Here is a 21,094-nt window from a genome sequence, read left to right as displayed (position 1 = left end):
ACTTACCAACATTTGTCTAGAGTGAGCATTTTCATACTTCCAAACACAGACAAGGGGCCACTTTCATCCCCACACAGGACTTAGCCTTTGCTCTGCAGACCTAACTTTTGCAAGTGGAAGCTTCATGGTGGTGGCGGAAGCCCCGTGTCCTTGGAGGATGGCGGAGGACGGCTGTGTGGACGCAGATCTCCCAGACTGTGACTGCGATGTCACAAGGCAGGCATCTCCTTGAGTTTCTTCCATTGCGCATAGCTTTCATGTTACATGGGGTTTATAGGTTAGAAGCTGGAGCTTTACTCCGTAGTTGTCTTTGCCAATTTTAAGTGGGGAGGATTGGGGTGAGGAGATTGCTGGCCGTGGGCTCCTGAGAGTTATTTGTTGGTTTGTTTTCTTGACCCCCTACTGGGCACGTGGAGCTGGATGAAAAGGTTAATGAACTTGGTTATGGCTTGGCATTCCAGTTGTCTCTGGACTGTATGCGTCATATGAGGGGTATGGCTACAGTAGAGCTTGAGACACAGGAAGGAGATTCAGAAAAAGATCCAGTTAGCCCATCATTTGCTATTTAAAGGATGGGCTCGGGATGGACCTGAAATTAGACTTCGTCAGTTCACAGCATTGTAGCTGAAAGCTTTCCCTTTATTAAATGCAAATCTACTCATATTTTAAGGGCCTGGAGGGTTCTATATGTGAGAAAAAGTTGTTTCTGGTTAGGTTTGTCAGTAAGTTTTGGTCACTAACTAGTACACAGATTTTAAAACATGCAAAATGTAGACACTTATGTCTAAAATAGTAACTTATTATATTATGAAAATGCTTATTTCATGATTTTCCCAGTTAGAATATTATTGTCTCATTAATTTTCACTTAATTTTTTAAAATATCTTTCTTGTCCCATAACATCCCCTAAATAAATTCCTCCCATCAAATAGGATTTATTAATGTTATTTTTGGTTCTATTTATTTTGAGAATGCAAATTTTTGGTTTTGGTTTATGAATCTACTAAATTAATTTGAAAGAAAGAAGTGAGATATCTATCTATTAGAGATATGTGTGGGCACGCGCGGGCGTGTGTGTGTATATTCATGTGGCAATGTTAAGAATTAAGAAGCTGGACAACTGGATTTAGTAGTAGACTCCTTCTTCAGCAAGGTCAAGTGCTGATAAGGCACACTGGACTGTAAAGGAGAACCATAAGCTTCAGGGACTTAGATTTAACAGGCTTGTAAACTTACCCATCTTGTGATGCCTATAAACATCTACTTTGAATTATAACCCTGCATGCTGCCAAAAGGAATGTTGCTCAAACTTCTTATAATGATAGATAAACAAAAATATTGTGACACTCTGTCCAAGGATTTCCTTTAAAGAAATGACAGAATAAAATATGGAACACTTCTCTTAAAAAAGAATGATCCTTGTCCTTCAAATATCGAGTTTAATAAACTCAGGAAGATGTATGGGGGTTTTACTATGCATTTTCTCTCAGCTCACATCTGCCCCCCCAACACGCACACACAATGTATTTTGCTATTTGTAGTCAAATATATATTTTAGAAATGTGAAAGGAGAAGCTCCTAAGTATTTACCCCGTTGACTTTGTTAAGATTTACACATTCACTTGAAAGAGGAACTTGGCCCTAATGGACTATATGAACAAGCATTTCCATGTCACAATGCCCATGACATATTGTGCACTAACGGCTCTGACTATTGGAACTCTTTCAACATTATACAAGATGGATAATCTTGTAGATTACTTGGCTAAAGTGGACAATATCCAGGGAAACAGTGTTTACTCACATTTCTTTGTGCCTTGGATCTTTTAATTATTTTTGTCAGCAAATTTTGAATCAAGAAAATGAATTTTAGTACCAATAAGCCATTTGCAAATGATAGACTGAAAGGAAAATTTAAAGATATGTTTAATATTAACTAATTAGTATCAAAAAATTTAAAAATAAATTATATTAACTAAGTAAAACTATTTTACTTAGTATAGTAATCATTAACGTTTAGCAGGCGTTGAAGTAGTGCCCAACTTTGTGTCACACTTAGCATGGAAGAGGGAGAAGCAAAAGTGGGAATTCCCAGCTGCGGCTCCCAAAGAACTTACCATGGGGGAAGTAAACTGGTGCAAAAGAGATATCAGGGATTCATGGTAAGGAGGAAGCAAGCACTGACGTACTCCTCTGGCGTCTGGCTCCAAAACCCGGATGATGTTATGAAGTTGTTATAAAACCCCATCCCAAAGCATAGTCAGCACTCCGATCTTACCAAATCTGAAGACAGGAGGCTGGTCAAGGGGGAGAGGTCCCCGAGAGGACGTTCTTACAGAGGTAAAACCAGGACAGACATCTCGGTGCAATGAGCTGTTCTTTAGTCCTGGCTCCAGTGGGTTTATTGATTATAAACTATCCTTCCCGTTTGGGCTGCTACGGCAGATGGCCAGGGCCGTGTGAAATTCTGAGCCCATGCCATGGGCATGGCTAGAATGAGCACCCGGAGCTTGGCACCCAGTAGCCATCTAAAACTGTCATTCATTGCTTGCCACACAAGTAAGTGAACACTGTCTTGAGAAAAGTGAATGGATTGTGTGTAAATGTTCTTGGAATGATTATTTAAGGCTAGTACCCTGAAATGCCCTGGGGACAGGGTATAATTTATATTTATACAGCTAATTAGGGAAGTCTTCTTTTGAATGGAATTATGACTAATGATATTTATATTGCAATACATGCTTTCCATACCCTAATCAATAGGCTATATTGTGAAATAAGACCATACTTTTTAAATACGTGTTTCTCAAACATTATAAGATAATGCACCTCAGAGTGCCTTTATGAACTGAATTGTTATCCAAACATAGGCATTATTATTATTATCATAATTAATGAAATATCAATATTATTAAGCACTGACCATAGAGAAAAATCCTTTCACAAGTATTCGTATAACAGAGGAAATTGATTGTGTCATGACTAGATTTTTCACTTGAGAAACATTGATTTGTAGAAACTGTAAGAGAAGAGGCGATATAAGTTGTATGCAATTAAAAGTAATTAAAGTGCTCAGAATACTTTGGTGATGAGACATTTTCTTCACAGCAGTGGTTCCTGACCAGAGAAGCCTCTCAGAGTGATACAGGGAGAAGTGTAGGGGAGGCGGGGTTGAGAAGTTGGCAGGTGTTGTTTGAAAGCCCCCTGAACGGCCCTGTCACAGTCTCAGCTTGAGAATCATCTCTTTACTATTTGAAGGTAACTGAGTTGAGAAATATACTTGATGGTTCTGAGTGCCAGTTGTCAGTCTTTGAGAACATTCTGTTGTAGGGCTCTGCCTTGAAATACAACGCATCCCTAGAATTTTAAAAACTCACATTGCTCTTGACTATTTTTTAAGGAGTTACCTCTTCGGTTGAACCAAGTTGACACTTCGAAGATGGACATATTTTAGAGCTTATGTGTCATTCATTTATATTATGTCAGTGAGATAATGACATTTCCTGAGCCAAAAGGCAGGACTTATGGTCCAGAACCCAACTGAATTTTAAATAAGGCTGTACCAGAAATCATTGATCATACATTTATCATCCATACCACTATTCTTTTTAAAGCTATCTGTGTAAACTCAACCATGACAAGCCTCAACAGAAATCCAATAATTGATTTTTACTGCTGTTTCTTGATAATAACAGAGTTGAGAAATACTATGTGTCCTTTACAAACTCCTGCTTCACACCCTGCCCTCACTTGAAATACACCTTTGTAAACTAACTCATCTATCCCTGCCCTTGCGTCTTTCACCTGCCTCCTCTGCATCCTGGCTCCATCATCTACATTCATTTACAATTTCTCCCTTCCTTTTTCTTCTGTCTTGGGGTTTTTTTTCATGAATTCTTTTTCTCTGCCTAAAAAAAAGCTCTAATGCTATTTCAAACATTAAACTGCATTAAACAAAACATCAAACCAACGTTTCCTAGTACCCAGACCATTCTACAGGTACTATACCGTATTTACTCACCTTCACTGCCTACTTTCTTAAAATAATTAATACTCCCTGACCATAAGTGTATTTCTTAACCCAAATGCAGCCTGTTTTCTGCTTTCCTTGGTTAACTATTCACTTAGGCTCAGTAGATCATTGGCCTTTTTTGTAGGTTTTGTCATACTATGCTGCTCTGCATCAACCCAGTAGACCAGTAGTCCCCAACTTTAGTCTGTATAAAGCTCCCCTAGAGTGCTTGTTAGAAATGCAAATTCCCTGGTGCAGAGTTTCTGATTCAATAGGACTGGGTTGGCATCTAGGAATATGCATTTGTATGCGCAAACCAGGCGAATCTAATAAAGGAGGCTTTGACCACACCTTTTCGTAGGGCTTCAACTCCAGGCCAGCATTCAACTCTGTCCTGTCCTTGAGACCTGAGAAGTACATTTCCATACACGTCTGTCTACCCAATCCCTTGGACTCCTTGTATCTTACCTTAATGCACATTAATTCCCAAGAACTGGCTCCTCATCCTGTATGCTCTGAGACAGCAGCATCCTTCTGGTCACCCAACTGCAAACGCATCATTTTCAAATCCTACTGCCTCACATCATGCCAGTTCATGAATGTAGCGAGCCAGTCCTCACCTCTATTCTCACTGTTTCCCAAATGTAGGCTTTGATGGAAGTTGTTTAGACTCTTCTATTTACTTCTGAACAGGCTCTCAAAACAGCCACACTTCAAACTTACACACTCACAATTAGAACTTATCTTATCATTCTGTTGCTAATAAATCTTGGCAAAGTTCCTATTCATTTTTAAAATTGCATTCAAACCCATTATCATATCACTACAGGATATTTATAATCTTACTCTCATCTACCCATCAGTCTTACCTCTCACTGCTTCTTCGTCTCCCTTCTGCCTCATTTTCCATCCTTTCTACCCCAAGGTTTCTTGGTATTACAACCTTGTGCCTTCAAAACCTCTGCTTTCTCCCAGGTATTGTTGTTAGGAGTATAAATAGTATATCGTCTATGGAAATAATTTTTCTGACAATCATGAGGGTTCTCTTCCCGTTATATTATTATAGCTATATTGAGTATAATCATAGCTAATATTTATTGATTTTTTCCCCCATGTACCCTGGAGTATTGGAGTCATTTAAATCTCACAAGTACTCTTCCATTGCATAGATGAGGAAACAGAGACAGAGGAAGGCTGTGTCACACAGCAAGTGGCTGAGCCAGGATGGACTTCGGCTTTAGGCAATTTGGCTGTAGATCTAGTGCTCCCTTCTGCTCGAGGCCTTTCATGGAAGTGATGCTTCTCCTTCTCTGCCTACAGGATAAAGAAGCTGAAGGAGACTCTGGTCGCCATACAGCAGCTGGACAAGAACATGAGCAGCCTGCGGACATGGCTGGCTCACATCGAGTCAGAGCTGGCCAAGCCCATCGTCTATGACTCCTGTGACTCGGAAGAAATACAGAGAAAGCTCAACGAACAGCAGGTAAAACTTTGAAGCAACTGAAGAAAATGAATAGGCTTTTGAATCCCTGTCCTCCCGGCTGGGACAGCGGGGTGGGTGTGAGAGGTTAATGGAGGTGGAAAATCAGAAGGGAGCTAGGCAGGTTGAGCGAGAAGGGGGAGGCCTTGGCTAGGCAGCTGCTTGAGACAAGTAAGTTCCATGTCACCACAGAGTTAACTCTTCAGAAGATAAGCCAGCATAGGGGCAATGCTGTTGGTCCACCAAGAATCCACCCTAAGACAGTCAGTTAAGTTGAGCTGCAATGATGTATCTAAAATAATGCTGGCAGGTTTGTTTCTTTTGTGGGTCACTGTCTCACTACTACAAACTTAGAGAGGAGCCTTTTTTTCCCTACATATAGTAGCGTTTGCAGAAAGATGACAGTGCATACATGGAGATTTTAGAGTTTAAAATAATTTTGTTTTGCACACAGTCATTTCACCTTCCTGTGTACCAAAGATAGCACATTGCACTGGCGCACATACCCAGCCCGCCAGGGCAAACGGGGGCGACCCTGAGAAATGCACACGGGGGGATTTTCACCTCCCACTCCCCGCGCTTGTTCCTGCGAAGCACAGAGGACTCCAGTTGTCATAAGTAACACCATAAATCCCCTGAAAAAGTATTACTACTCCATGCCTTTAGATTGAAAATAACTATCTATACTCTATATTCTATCTATAACTAACTAAATACTTTGATCAGTAGTTAGGACACTATAGCCAAGTTAACTTAAAAAAAAGTTTAAAATATATAAAGAGACCTATTTCTGCAATCTCATGAAATGGTTTATATATTTACTTTATTTTACAAACTATTTAAACCAATGAGAATAGATATTAAAATATGTATTTTTAGGTGTCAGGTTTACTTTGATATTTAAATTAACATTTCTTTTCTAAAACAATTGTTAGCAGGATCCCCCCCCCCCAATTTTTGTAAGATTAAATCCTCTGATCGACTCTTTGATGTTTGAAATTCTGGTGATTAAACTTTGGGGGGTCATAGTTGGCCTTCAACAATTCAAATTTCCTGGAGAGCGTGGTAAGGATCACTACAGGTGATAAAGTTAAAATGTAATGATTAGTATTGTAATTTAGCAAATGTAAGCAATTCAAACAGTATCTAATTAAGTACAGAAAATTGATTATATGCATTTAAAACCCCACCCACTGCTAAAAATCCAATAATATGATAGTGAAGGAAGGAAAAAAGTTAAAACTCACAATGGCAAAAGGAACAGAAGTAATGATAAGGGTGACAGACATCCAAGAAAATTCTGGAAGAAAATGAACAGATGAATAATGACGATGTGAGCAGCAAGAGGAAGGAAAGAGATGATTCATGCCACAGAGTTCCAAGAAGGCTCAGGAAGTCACGGTGTTAAATCTACAGGCTTTAAAATGGAAGATACTTAAAAGTCTGAAAAAGGAGTGATTAGACTTCAGATCCCTGCCCAAGCTCAGCCAGTCAGGCAGTGTTGCCTTGTCTTCTGCAATAGGAGACTCAAAGATTAGTCCCCGGAGAAGGCACACCAGAGGGACTGCGGACTTGGGGGTACAGGACACCACTGAGGCTGGAACCACTGTATTAGAAACAGAGAGATTAAGGGGAAGGCTCGTGAGCAAATGGTGCAACTCCCACTCCTCTGCACCAGGTCCCACGGCGCCACTGGCCGGTTTATACCACAGCCAGGATTTAAGCAAGAGCTTCAAATTCCAGTCTGGTTACTTCCTAAAAGTCCCCATAAGGAGCATAAATGAAACAGAGAAGAAAATATACACTTGTACAGCACAGACCCTATAAGCATCCAGGAACAAACCAAGCAAAACAAAACAAAGCCATTGTAAAATTTCAGAACATGGGGGATAAAGAGAAGAACTTCAAGGTTTCCAAGGTGAAAAAACCTGATTTTTCCAAAACAGAACTGAATGCCAGAAGACAATGGCATAATGCCTTTAAAAAGTTAAGAAAACTGTATCTAATTTTAGAATATTATACCTGCCATTTAAAGTGTGAAATATGTACCTCCTATGAACACATTCGCAAGACGCTAATTAATGAAAGATATGCTGCCTCTGCTAAAATGAGAGTAAAAACAATATCCAACCTAAGGGAAAAAGAGGGACATCCCTAGAATAAAGGTAAAGAAATGTCCCAGATGGAAATTCACTGCAGTCTGGAGAATCCTGTTCACGCTGGAGGACAGTCCGCTCCAGGACAGAGGTCTCCGAGAGGGCAGCAGTTGAACTAGATTACCTCATGGCCTCACCCACGCTGGAAGGGGTTCCCTTAGCTCCCAAAGAAAGGGGATAGAAACAAGCAACTTCAGTTTTAAAGAGGAAAAGAGGGAGGGAGGGAGGGAGGGAGAGGAAGGAACAATTATTAAATCCAAAAAAACAGAAAGTCGCATAACATAATAAATATAACCGTAGCCTATTTTGTTGTTCAAATGTGAAAAATAGTAAATAACCATAATCATGCAAATATCGATTGTTGCTCTAGCTATAAGATGTGCTAAAACAGTAATTGGGGTCCTATGAGCCATGTAGAAGTTTATTCTTTCTTGGCACCAGGAGCATCAATAATGTCTGACATTTGAAAATCAAGAAATATAAATGTGTTACTTAGAAATGTAGAAGCAAAAACCAGAAAATAGAGCTCTACAAGATGGAAATGGTTCTTCCAGGGCATTACTTCATTGGAAGCTTAATAACAATTTTTGACTTTTTAATGTATTAATGTATGTTCACATTGACTTTTAATTAAATTTTAAAAAGAAGTTTTAAAAGCCATATACCAGTGGTTAAAAGTAAAGATTTCCTGGGTTCAAATCCTGGTTTCACTACTTTTCTGCATGACCTGGGACAAAGTATTTAACTGTTTTAACCCTCAGATTTTTCATGTATTGAATCAGAGTACATGGCTCATAGTGCTATTGTGAGAATTAATGAGAAAAGCACCTAGCACAGCACCTAATACAAAGTGGGTGCTTAGTAAATTTTATTTTAATCATATAATATTTACCATAGTTTTCTCTGTGGATGGTGTTTGACCACGATTCTGTAAAACTTGTAGCATTTGGGATCCATGTGGTAAAAGACAAATAAATGGCAACCTGTCTCCAAAGGGGAAAATTCTGATCAATATTAAAATGGACAGACAAAATTGTTAAGAAATACATTTTCTTTTATTTCCCCATAGGAGTTTTTGTATGTTTCTCTTGCCAGTGGACTTAATTCATATAAACTTAATTGGACAGAAATATATGTAGACTTAGAATGGCTTCAGAGAATATTTTGTTAAATCTTTATGTGTTATAGATGAAGAATAAATTCAGAGATGCTATGTGACCAATTCAAGACTTACCAGTGGGGGTTAAAGCTAAAACTAAAATTTTTATCTGCATTGGGGCACTTAGATATAATTATAAAAGCCCTCAAGCTTTACTTTATATATTGATTTTAACAAACTTTTGAGCAGAAACACAAAGGGACTTTTTTCCCAATATTTACCTGGTGAAGCTCCTGGAGGTAAATAAAAATGTGCACCCATGCCCTGGCCAAATCCCCTGGAATTTTAAGTCCACACTGTGCCTCCAGCAACCTGTGAATTACAGTTCTGGTTTTCATACCCAGGTACTGGTTCCACAGTGGTTTCCCTCGTTGGCTTCTCCTCTGAGATAGATTCAAACGTATATGGAGGATTGATGTCACCAAGATGGCAACGTAGGTTATTTCCAATTTAAGTCCCCCTCACAAGAAAACCAACAAGCAGCTATGCATAGATAAGGCACTAATGTGAAAATCCCAGAACCCGGGGGTGTGCCCCCCCCCCCGCACCCCGGGGAACCCACCCTGGGCAACAGAGACCACGAGGATCCAATCCGAAGAGTAAGAGCAGCAGCTGCACTCTGACCATATCGCCCCTCCCCAGACTAGCACAGCATTGCTCTAAGAGGCCCCCTGGACCCAAAGCCTTGCACCAAGAGGATTCCTGGGGTTTCTGGTTTCTCCAATGGGAAAAGAGGCCAAGCTGGACATCCAGCTCCCTCAATATTGTCAGACGTTCCCCGGAGACTCACTTGGGTCACACCTCATGGGGATCACTAGAGGAATCTGGGGCACTTGACCACTGAGGATCAGAGAGAACAAAGTAGGGGCGGGGTCTTAGAACAACGAGCTCTCAGATCTTGATGGACTGCATTCCTGCTTGCAGCTGCGCCCAAGCAGAGGTCCTAGCCAGCATCTCTGCCCATCCGTAGAGTGTAGTCAGTGGCCCCAGTTGGTCTTGGAGTTCAGTTGGCAGTTCTTCCTGATTTGAGTCCCTAGACAAAGGGGCATATTGGTCTTTGGCACCCTTTCTAGCACCCAATCTAGGCAGGGAAACAATTTCTCAGCCCTGCCCAACAGCTGAGCATAGCTTCCATCCTGTCACACCAGGGAGCCTGGCTAGAGAACCCAGGCAACCACAGAGCCCATTCAACAGCCCTGCTTGGGCTGGAAGCCAAGTCAGCAGCCCTACCCAGCTGTTAAGCATAGCTTCTGGTCCCTGAATAAAGACCTTGGGCAACCTCAGAGCCCAGCCTACAGCCTGCCCAGCCAAGGAGCCCAGACTACAACCCCTCTCAGCAATGGAGTCTAACCTAGGACCTTCTCTGATTGCTGAGTACAGCCTGCAACCTTGCCCCAGGAGATAATCCAGCCAGTGACTTTTCCCAATCACCAAGCATAGCCTACAACCCCACCTGATAAAAAAGTCTGGCTATCAACCCAGCTTGACCATTGAACACAGTCTATAGCCCCACCCATTATGAGATACAGCAGGCACCTCTTGATGAGAGAGCCTGGCCAGCTACTTGCCCAACAGGGGAGCATAGCCAGTGACCTACCTGATGGCAAAGCTCATACTGTGGCTTCACCAACTCCAGGGCATGGCTTGCAGCCCTGAATGACCATAGAGCATAGCCTGAGGCCCATTCCAATAGCAGACCCCTGCCTGTGGCCCCATGGGAACACAGAAGCCAGCCAGCAGTATTATCTGATCTAGGGGCACAACCTGAGACCCCACCCAACCAGCAGCAATTGCAGAGCCCAGCAGCTGCAGTGCCCGCTCCACTCAGAACATGGAAGGTTTTACAGGATGTGTTCTATGTTAGGCCACAGAACGAGTCTCAACAAATTCAAGAACATACAAATTATATCAAGTATTTTTTTCCAGCCACAATATTATGAAACTAGAAATCAATAACAGAAAGAAAGCTGGCCATTTTTACAGATATATGGACATTAAACAACATAATCCTGAACAACAAATGAATCAAAGAAGAACTCAAAGGGAAATAAAAATATCTTGAGATAAACAAAAAAAATTAACACAACATGCCAAAATTTGTAGGATGAAACAAAAGCAGTTCTAGGAAGACAATCTATAGTGATAAATGCCTACACTGAGGAGAAGAAGAAAGATTTCAAATAAACAACCTCACTTTACATCTTAAAGAACTAGAAGAGAAGAAAAAGTTACGCCCAAAGTTGACATAAGGAAGGAAATAATAAAGATTAGAGCAGAAATAAATGAAATAGGGACTAGGAGAACAATAGAAAAGATTAATAAAACTGAGTGGTTCTTTAAAATGCTAAACAACATAGACAAACCTTTAGGTAGACCAAGAAAAAAGAGAGAATGCTCAAATAAATAAAAATTATAAATGAAAGTGGAGACATTACTAGAAATATAAAGGATCATAAGAGACTACTGTGAACAATTATACATGAACAAATTGGACAACCTGGGCAACAGAGACCATGAGGATCTGGAAGGAATGGATAAATTCCTAAAAACATACAAACTACCAAGACTGAATCAGGAAGAAATAGAATATCTGAACAGATCAATAATGAATACAGAGGCTGAGCCAATAATCAAAAACCTCCCAATAAAAAAAGTCCAGTACCATATGGTTTTACAGGTGAACTTTACCAAACATTTAAAGCCAATTTATCTCATTCTTCAAAATAATTGAGAGGGACACTCTCAAACTCATTTTGTGAAGCTAGTATTAACCTGATAGCACAGCCAGGTGAGTACACCACAAGAAAAGAAGACTACTATTGGATAATATCCCCAATTAATAGAAATGCAAAAATTTTCAACAAAGTACTAGCAAACCCAATTCAGCATCACATTCAAAGGATCATACACCATGATAAGCTGGATTCATTCCTGGGGTTCAAAAATGGTTCAACATATCAAATCAACAAATGTGATACATCGCATTACTAGAATGAAAGATAAAAATCGTATAATCATCTCAATAAATTCAGAAAAAGCATTTGACAAAATTCAAAAGTTTTTCCTCTAAGTTCAGAAATAAGACAAGGATACTCACTCTTACCAATCCTATTGAACATAATACTGAAAGTTCTAGCCAGGGCAATCAAGCAAGTAAAAGAAATAAGTGACATCCAAATCAGAAGAGAAGATGTGAAATTGTCTCTTTTTGCGGATGACATGATCTCATATATATAAAATCCTAAAGATTCCACAAACTTAGAACTAATAAATTCAGTAAAGTTGTAGGATACAAATTCAACATACAAAAGTCAGCTGCATTACTATACACTAATAATGAATTATCTGAAAAAAAATCTTATTTACAATAGCATCAAAAGTAATAAAATACTTAGGAAACTTTAAGGAAGTGAAGGAGATATATATTGAAAACTATTGATGAAAGACCTTGAAGAAGACAAAATAAATGGAAAGAAATCTCATGTACATGGATTGGAAGCATTAATATTATTAAAATGTGCATATAACCAAAGCCATCTACAGATTCAGTGCAATCCTTTTCAAGATCTCAATAGCAGTTTTTGCAGAAATAAAACAAATAATCCTAAAATTGTATGGTACTACAAAAGACCCCAAGCAGCCAAAGCATTCTTGAGAAAGAAGAGCAAAGCCTGATTTTTAACTATATTGCAAAGCTATAATAATCAAAACAGTATGGTACTGGCATAAACATAGACTACTGGAACAGAAGCAAGCACATAAATAAACCTATGCATATATGGTCAACTAATATTTGAGAAGGGAGCCAAGAACACTCAATGCAGAGATGATAATCTCTTTAAAACTGTTGCGAGAACTGCATATTCACATTGAAAAAAATGAAACTAGAACCCTAGCTTACACCACTCATAAAAGTTAGCTTTAATGGATTAAAGGCTTAAATGTAAGACCTGAAACCATACAACTCCTAAAAGAAAACATAGGGAAAAACTTCTTGACATTGGTCTTAGCAATGATTTTTTTAGATACGACATCAAAATCATAACCAACAAAAATAAACAAGTGAGACTAAATTTTAAAAAATTGCTGATAAAAGATGCACAGCAAAAATAATGGTCAAACAAATGAAAAGGCAATGTATGAAAAAGAAGAAAATATTTGAAAACCACATATCTGATAAGAGGTTAATATCCAAAATATAAAAAACTTACTAGAAAATAATAATAATAATCCAACTACTAATGGGCAAAGGGCCTGAATAGACATTGTTCCAAAGAAGATATTCAGATTGTTAACAGGTACATGGAAAGATACTCAGTGCCACTAATTATCATGGAAATACAAATCAAAACTACAATGAGATATCACTTGTTAGAATGGTTATTAAAAAACAAGAGATAATAAGTACTGGCAAAGATGTGGAGAAAAGGGAACCCTTGTGCTGTGCTGCTGGGAATATAAATTGATATGTCCACTATAGAATACATTATTGTGGTTCCTCAAAATATTAAAAATAGGACTATGATATCATTTGCACTTGCAATTGCACTCAGACAGCAATTGCACTTCTGAGTATGTATCTGAAATGAAATCACTATCTTTAAGAGACATTTTCAACCCCATGTTCATTGTAGTTTTATTTACAACAGTGAATATATGGAAACAACCTAAGTATTCATCAATGGATAAGCAAGATGTAATATATACATCTACAGATGTATGTATACAATGGCATATAATTCAGTCATAAAAAGAAAATATTGCAATTTCTAACAACATGGATGAACTGAAGTCATTGTGCTAAGTAAAATAAGTCAGACAGAGAAGTAAAAATATTATATTATCTTACTTATATGTGGAATCTAAAAAAACAAAACAAAACTGAGCTCATAGAAACAGAGAATAAATCAGTGGTTGCCAGGGGTGGGGGTAGCAATTGCATGAATGTAGTCAAAGCGTACAAACTTCCAGTTATAAGAAAAATAAGTTCTGGAGATATAATTTACCACATGTTGATTACAGTTAACAATTATGTGTTGTATAGTTGAAAGTTACTAAGAGAGTACATCTTAAAAGTTCTCAACACACACAGTTTAACTGTGAGGTAATGAATGTTAACTAAATTTACTATAGTAATCATTTCATAAATATGCAAACAGCAAATCATCACATTGTATACCTTAAACATACACGGTGTAATATGTCAATTATATCTCACTAAAGCTGTAAAAAAAACTTTTAAATATTTGGGCAAAATTAAATCAAAATGCTATAACTTCTTTAAATGTATACATTATGTTCATGTACCTAACACTTTTTTCAAATGTATATTCTTATACATGATACACTTTAAGGCCTAAAATTTACTTGGATAGCTCATTCACAGAAGTCTCTGTCTTTATCTTTGAACAAATACTGAGTTTAATTTTTATAATATGTTTTACTTTTTAGATCAGCAATTTCTGTGGTAACTTCCACATAACTAAAAGAAGTTATTATGCAAGAGATTTGAAAGGCCTGTTTAATGATATAAAACTATTTTTGAAAGAATTTATCTTTTTGTGTCTAGTTTATTAAATCTCTAAAAATTGACCAAAGGTGCTGTCATTACACTTGATAATAAGCAAACATTTGTATAAAAGGCATTGATTGGAACTCAGTGTTTAGGAAAAATATGGGAAGAAGAATATACACACAAGAATATAAATTCCAGCTATTTGAGTAAATTGAGGAATTATCGTTAGAACAAGAGAAAATCTAGGCATATTCTAGAGCTGTATCAAAGAAAAGAAAATGTATTAAGGACCTAAATAAATAGGGCAGGCAAAAAATGGTACTTGCAGGCCTCACTTTTAATGATGGATAATTTAGATTAAATTGAGTTAAAAGCTCAACAGAAAAAATAATGCTATCTTTTGCACTTACGTTCTTTGCAGTCTCTATAAAGATTTTCCATGGTAGAACCCTGGAGAAATTCAGTGCCTTGTTTATCATCATGATCTATTTCTTCCATTTAAAATTGCTCAATGAGCCCTGGCCATGTTGCTCAGTTTGTGGGAGCTTCGTCCTTTACACGGGAAGGTCACAGATTCAATTCCTGGGTAGGGCACACACCTCGGCTGAGGGTTTGATTCACAGTCAGGGAGTCTGTGAGAGTCAACCAATGTTTCTCCTGTACATTGATATACACCCCCTCCTCTCTTTCTAAAAAGCAATGAAAAAAAATGTTCTCTGCTGAGAATCATATATATATATATTTTTTTAAATAATTTTTGTGTGTATATATATATACACACAAAAATTTTAAAAAACTAAATTGCTCACTGAGGAAGCTGCTAATGATAATGATGATGTCATCAAACATAGTAGAGAACTGGGTCTTTTAAACTCATGGTGCCTTTTAACAATGGTGAAATTAACTGTTTAAAACAATTTGCAGATCTTTAGAGATCAAATCCCAGTTCCTGAGTGCCAGGTCTTAACAGGAACACATGTTTTCCTTTGATCGATGGATAGGAATGAAAGTGATGTAGCTGTGAAGTAGAGTCTGAGGCAAGATTCGTTTTTTTAATCACTAAAGAAGCTCATTTTATTCTTACTATAATTGATGTAGTATTTAATTTGTTGAGTTATGTTTTGGCATTGCTTACATAGCTGAAGTATTTCTAGACTCATTTTCTCATACTTTTGAGCTCCTTGTATTTCATAAATGAAGTTGATGAAACCTCAAGCATTGAAGGACAGGAAATATCTGTCAAGGTTTGACCTAGCCATCTGTCTACAGATAAGGATACTGGTGCAGTTTCTCCCATCTGAATGCAAGGCTTTCAGTAAAGCGTGTCTCACTCCCTGCAGGAGCTTCAGAGAGACATAGAGAAGCACAGCACAGGCGTGGCCTCCGTCCTCAACCTGTGTGAGGTCCTACTGCACGACTGTGACGCCTGTGCCACAGACGCTGAGTGTGATTCCATCCAGCAGGCCACACGCAACCTGGACCGGCGATGGAGGAACATCTGCGCTATGTCCATGGAAAGGAGGCTCAAGTAAGCTGGGGCATTCAAACCGCTGGGAAAGAGGAGGGGACGAAAAGAGAAAAAGAAGTTACCCAGGGTAGCCATGGTTCACTATTTCCTTTTGGTTGCATTGTCCAAAAATGGCCCTGGTTTTCCAAACTTGTTGTTGTCTAATTTAGTTGAAAAAAATAATTAGATATCAAGGTAATATACAAATATGACAAGCCAAGTTATGCTTGGCCTAACATTTAAATATAATTCAGAAAAATATGCCTTTCTGAATATGTACAACACTACAGGATTGTTGGTTGAAAAATAAAATTCTTGCACTGGCCTGTGTGGCTCAGTTGGTTGGGGAGTTGTCCCATAAACAAAAAGGTTAGGTTGCATGCCCAGTCCAGGCACATGCCTGGGTTGCAGGTTCGGTCCCAGGTGGGGCATGTACATGTTTGAGAAGCAATCAATTGATGTTTCTCTCTCACATCTCTGTTTCTCTCCCTCTCTCTCCTTTCCTTCCCCTCTCTCTAAAATCAATAGTCATGTCCTTGGGTAAGGATTAAAAAATAAAGAAAAAAAGAAAGAAAAATAACATTCTCTTGTTAAAAATTAAATAGTTAAGCAACGGGCTTATCTTTAAGCCCTTTGAAATTCAAGGCAGTAAAATATAGCATGTTAGAAAATTATCAAAATGATTTAAGGCTCATAATCTTTTTGCTCTCTGGGAACTCTTGAAAGCCTAATATTTGTCTTTCTGTCATAGACTGATTTTGATGAGGGTGAGTTTGACGTTGGACTTAGGTGGATTTTCAAACCTTGTTTTGTTCGAGCAAAACTTTGGCGTGTGTGTGCACTGCACACCCAGTGTCGCACTTCCAAACTAAGAAAGTTCACATTATGTGTGTGTAATAATCAATTTGACTAATTCCAAATCCAGAGTGCAGGATGTGTGTTAAAAAAAAGAAAAGGAAAAGAAAGCAGCTGTTTCATTTCAGCTCAAACAGTTGTCTCTTTTTTACTCTAGTCAAATTTGGCTCAAGGCACAGTTATTGTTTGGCACGACAGTTGCTTGTTTGGGCATCCTTAATTCCATGGCAGGGCTCTGAAGCATAAACTGTCTCACACAACCCAATTCTAATCTTTCATTTTCTGTCTCAGAATTGAAGAGACATGGCAATTGTGGCAGAAGTTTCTGGATGACTATTCGCGTTTTGAAGATTGGCTCAAGATTTCCGAAAAGATAGCTGCCTTCCCCAGCTCTTCTGTGGTGCTCTATACAGCTGCCAAGGAAGAACTAAAGAAATTCGAGGTGATTTATCATTCCAGATCTTTAATCCTTAATTTGCTGTGAGAGTAGCCAGCTGGTAGTTGGTGTCCCAAGACATAAACTGTTCACCCACACATTTTTTGTTCAGACAGCTGGGGGATGATTTTGTAGTCATCTTTATTATTTCCTCACAAGGAGGCAAAGAAGTGGGAAAGGAGGTTTTTATTTTAAGATTATCAAGAATTGCAAATACAGTACAAAATAAAGTCATGAAGAGGAATTCTATTAGAAAATAAGAATCACGATCACGCCAAAAGATCTTGGCATTCTTTATATTTCACAGTTCTTCACAACCAACCATTTAAGATTAAAATATGTGGTTTTCTCTCTGGCTGTGTGGCGTGGTTGGTTGGAGTGTTGTTCCATGCACTGAAAGGTTGCTGGTTCGATTCCCAGTCAGAGCACGTGCCTGGGTTGTGGGTTCGATCCGAGCCAGGGTGCATACAGGAGGAAACCAATTGATGTTTCCTTCTCACATCAGCGTTTTTCTCTCTCCTCTACCTCTCTCCCCGCTCAGCCTCTCTCTTTCTTTCTTCCTCTCTAAAAATCAATGGAAACATGTCCTCAAGTGAAAATGTAAAAAAATAAATAAATAATAAAAACTATGATGGTTTTCCATACTATAAAAATCTCTCTTGCAAATATGTTTTCTTCATTTATTTTTTTACCTAATTGGAGTGTAGATGTATATTTTTAAAATCAGTAATAAAATAGATTGGCTCCAGATTGGAAAAAAACACTTTAATCATAAGCCATTTCTAATTATAAATGAAGAGCAGTGCCATTCTTGAATCACGAAGACTTTTCAATTTTGTCGAGACAAAAATAGCCTCAGTCCAATCATTCTCACAAAGACAGGAATCATTCAATAACTGCTTCCCATTGCCGGCCTGTCTGTGCACTCCTGAGTCTGCCCCGTCACTGTGCTGTGAGAAAACGCGACATCTCTGCTGCCTCCCATTCTCGCAGGGGACCTGTCAGAACGTGAAGTTAAGCATGCGTTAAACTGAAGTTTCTTTTCCCGTGGTCCCCCACTGATAGGCAGACTTGTGTGCTTATACACGTTGGCAGCAAACAGACCTGATGCGTGTTGTACCCAAATCATTCTCAGTTACCAATTATGCCCCAAGCTCCCTGAGAGGTTTAAAAATAAGAATAAAAATTGAACCAAATCCAGCTGCATCCATTTTTACCTTACAACATTTATTGAAACCTGTGATCATAAATACGAAGTTTGGTGGTTGTTCTAGTGGTTTCAAATCTAAGAGTCAGGGATGGGCAGCTATATGAAGTTATAAAAATGTTTAAATAGTCTGTGAAATAAATGTGTTATTCTGGCATCTAAATTTGGATTTTTATGTAACTATATCCCTAAATTCCAGAAGAAAAAATTTGGTTTCCTATATAGAAGCTTTCTCCGTAGACAACTTCTAGGAAAAGGCCACAATAGCTTTGCTGTAAAGGGCAGATCATCCCACAAGAACCAAAGCTTGGGAAGTATTCCTGCATTGCATCTTAGCATGCACGGCTCTGGAAAGGTTAAAGCCTTCTATAATTAGCTTATACTACAGAGCTGATTATATAAGATCTTTTTGGAGTCTGTTTTAGACTCAGATTCTATGGCAAAAGGCAGTCATATCGTTCATTCCTCTAATGAATGATGTTATCATTTACCTTGTAGTTCATTTTCTTCTGAGACATAAATAAATCGCAAGCACAGAATTCTGTTTGAGGAGAGCCTTTGCCTGTTCATGGGCATGATATGCGGGACGGGGCTGGGTGCCCCCGGCAGCACGGCCAGCACGCCACTGCGGAGGCATGCCCTGTGACCTCCAGGGACGGCAGAAGCTGAGCCTTTCTTACCACTGCCTTTTCTGGGGCAAGACGCTGAAGTTTGATAGAAAAGAAGAGTCGATTTACAAGGGTGATATCTCTATAAGCAATTCTCAGAAGGAAAACCATTTCAGAGGCAGAAATATAACAGCATGTGAACAGCGTGATGAGTCAAAGGAAGCCGCACTTCAGGATTTAGATGAGTACAGTCCAAATAATTATACAATTTTCTGTCAAAGGCCAAGATGAAAATCGTCACAAGTCATACCCATGAGTCTGGAAAAATACCTTTCATTTTATTTTGGCCAAATTTTTCTTAGGCTAGGCCTATACTTGATTGCACAGTGAAAGAAGAAAGAGTCTTTTACCTTCAGAAACTCTGAACTGTGCATATGGTAACTGAATAGGCACTACCATGTAAGGTGCTGTATCAGTTCTAAAATTTTTTCTAATAACTGAGTCATTCATAGGAGCAAGAAAAAGAAATAGAGCAGGGTCCAAACTTTCTTCTCTTTGAAGTTACTTGTGCTTTACTGAACTGCTTTTCTTAAAAGTTAATAATAGCTTGCACTTAAAGGACCTTCTGTGAGAGGCAGTTTTAACTTTTTAAATGGATACCAGAATTGAGACAGTTTCTAGAATTTTAAGAAATTACATATTTTACAAATAAAGAGACTTTATTTTGTAGATATCTTCTCTCAGTATTGACATTAGACAGTTTGAACATTTCAAACTCATTTCAGCATACATAAATATTTTTGTAATAAGTTTTTTATGGGAAAATTTTTTTCTGGCTGTTAATTATCTTAAAAGCTGTATTTTATATGTATATGTGTAAATTCTGTATGTATAAATGTATATTATATATGATATATGTGTACATGTATTTGTGTATATACATACATATCTATTAGTATTTTCCATTCTCTTTTATATTTTTTGTTTGAGTTGCCTCCTCTCCTTAAGCCACTCTGTTTACATTGCTTACCTTTAACAGGGCGAACTAAATGCTTATCAGTTCAGATTGTCCTTTGCGTGTCTGTGACAGTGTGACTTCCCTTGCCCCCTGACATCGCAGCCTGGAGCCCAGACACCCTTGCTGAGGGCTATTACGGATGTCCCTCACCCATATGTTTCTCTGTGGTCTTAGGCTTTCCAGCGACAGGTGCACGAGACCCTGACCCAGCTAGAACTGATCAATAAGCAGTACCGCCGCCTGGCCCGAGAGAACCGCACTGATTCTGGCTGTCGCCTAAAGCAGATGGTCCACGAAGGCAACCAGAGATGGGACAACCTGCAGAAGCGCGTCACCTCCATCCTGCGCAGACTCAAGGTCTTCATCATGCCTCCTCCAGGGCTTAGAGGCCCGGAGGACAGGATTGGGCCATTTGAACACAATATTAAGACACGGGCTCAGTGATGTTGTAAGATGGGGAGGGCTAGAAGGGGACCCAGGGTTACTTTATGCCGTTAAGGATGGCAGAGTTCCCATGGCTCATTGAGAAAATGACTTTCCAGAAAACGATTGGTATCGGTGGTGCCATGTCAGTCGGTGGGCTTTTTAATTTTTGTTATTTTCTTTTGACATACAGCATTTCATCGGCCAGCGCGAGGAGTTTGAGACGGCACGGGACAGCATCCTGGTGTGGCTGACCGAGATGGATCTGCAGCTCACTAATATTGAGCACTTTTCCGAGTGCGATGTTCAAGCTAAAATAAAGCAACTCAAGGTAATAGATTAGCGCTTCTTCAAATTATCAATGTGAAGAAAGTCTGAAGAGGAAGGGATTGATAGATCCTTTGGTGAAAAAGATAATAATAAACTGTTTTTTCCTTTTTTTAATTTATTAGGGTGGCATCGGTGAATAAGATTATATAGGTTTCAGTGTACATTTCTGAGATACCTAATCTTCCTATTGCACTGGGTGCCCACCACCCAAAGTCACATCATCTTCTGTCATCATATATTTGACCCCCGTACCTTTACTACCCCACCCCCTTCCTTCTGATAACCGCTATATTGGTGCCTGTGTCTGTGAGTTTTTGTTTATCTTGTTTGTTCATTTTTTAATTTCGGTTTTATATCCCACATATGAGTAAAATCATGTGGTTCTTGA

At 38.7% G+C, this 21,094-nt stretch overlaps 1 protein-coding gene across 6 annotated transcripts in view; it reads left to right on the top strand.

Moving 5' to 3' along the window:
* SYNE1 (spectrin repeat containing nuclear envelope protein 1) overlaps positions 1 to 21,094 on the top strand; it is a 414,665-nt gene that overhangs the window by 367,730 nt on the left and 25,841 nt on the right. For 5 of the 6 annotated variants that reach the window (XM_054570132.1, XM_054570129.1, XM_054570128.1 and 2 more), the window contains 5 exons: positions 5,333 to 5,495; positions 15,663 to 15,850; positions 16,976 to 17,126; positions 20,128 to 20,310; positions 20,570 to 20,707. In XM_054570132.1, coding sequence (XP_054426107.1) covers positions 5,333 to 5,495; positions 15,663 to 15,850; positions 16,976 to 17,126; positions 20,128 to 20,310; positions 20,570 to 20,707 — 823 coding nt within the window. Of the gene's footprint in view, positions 1 to 108; positions 221 to 5,330; positions 5,496 to 15,662; positions 15,851 to 16,975; positions 17,127 to 20,127; positions 20,311 to 20,569; positions 20,708 to 21,094 lie in introns of those variants that run through there. The other variant, XM_054570133.1, reaches the window with a different exon arrangement.

This window comes from Pteronotus mesoamericanus, unplaced genomic scaffold, assembly GCF_021234165.1.
Source record: "Pteronotus mesoamericanus isolate MK-2021 breed Mesoamerican mustached bat unplaced genomic scaffold, CSHL_Meso_final contig_20, whole genome shotgun sequence".
Lineage (NCBI taxonomy): Eukaryota > Metazoa > Chordata > Mammalia > Chiroptera > Mormoopidae > Pteronotus > Pteronotus mesoamericanus.
This window is presented reverse-complemented; position numbering and strand designations above follow the sequence as displayed.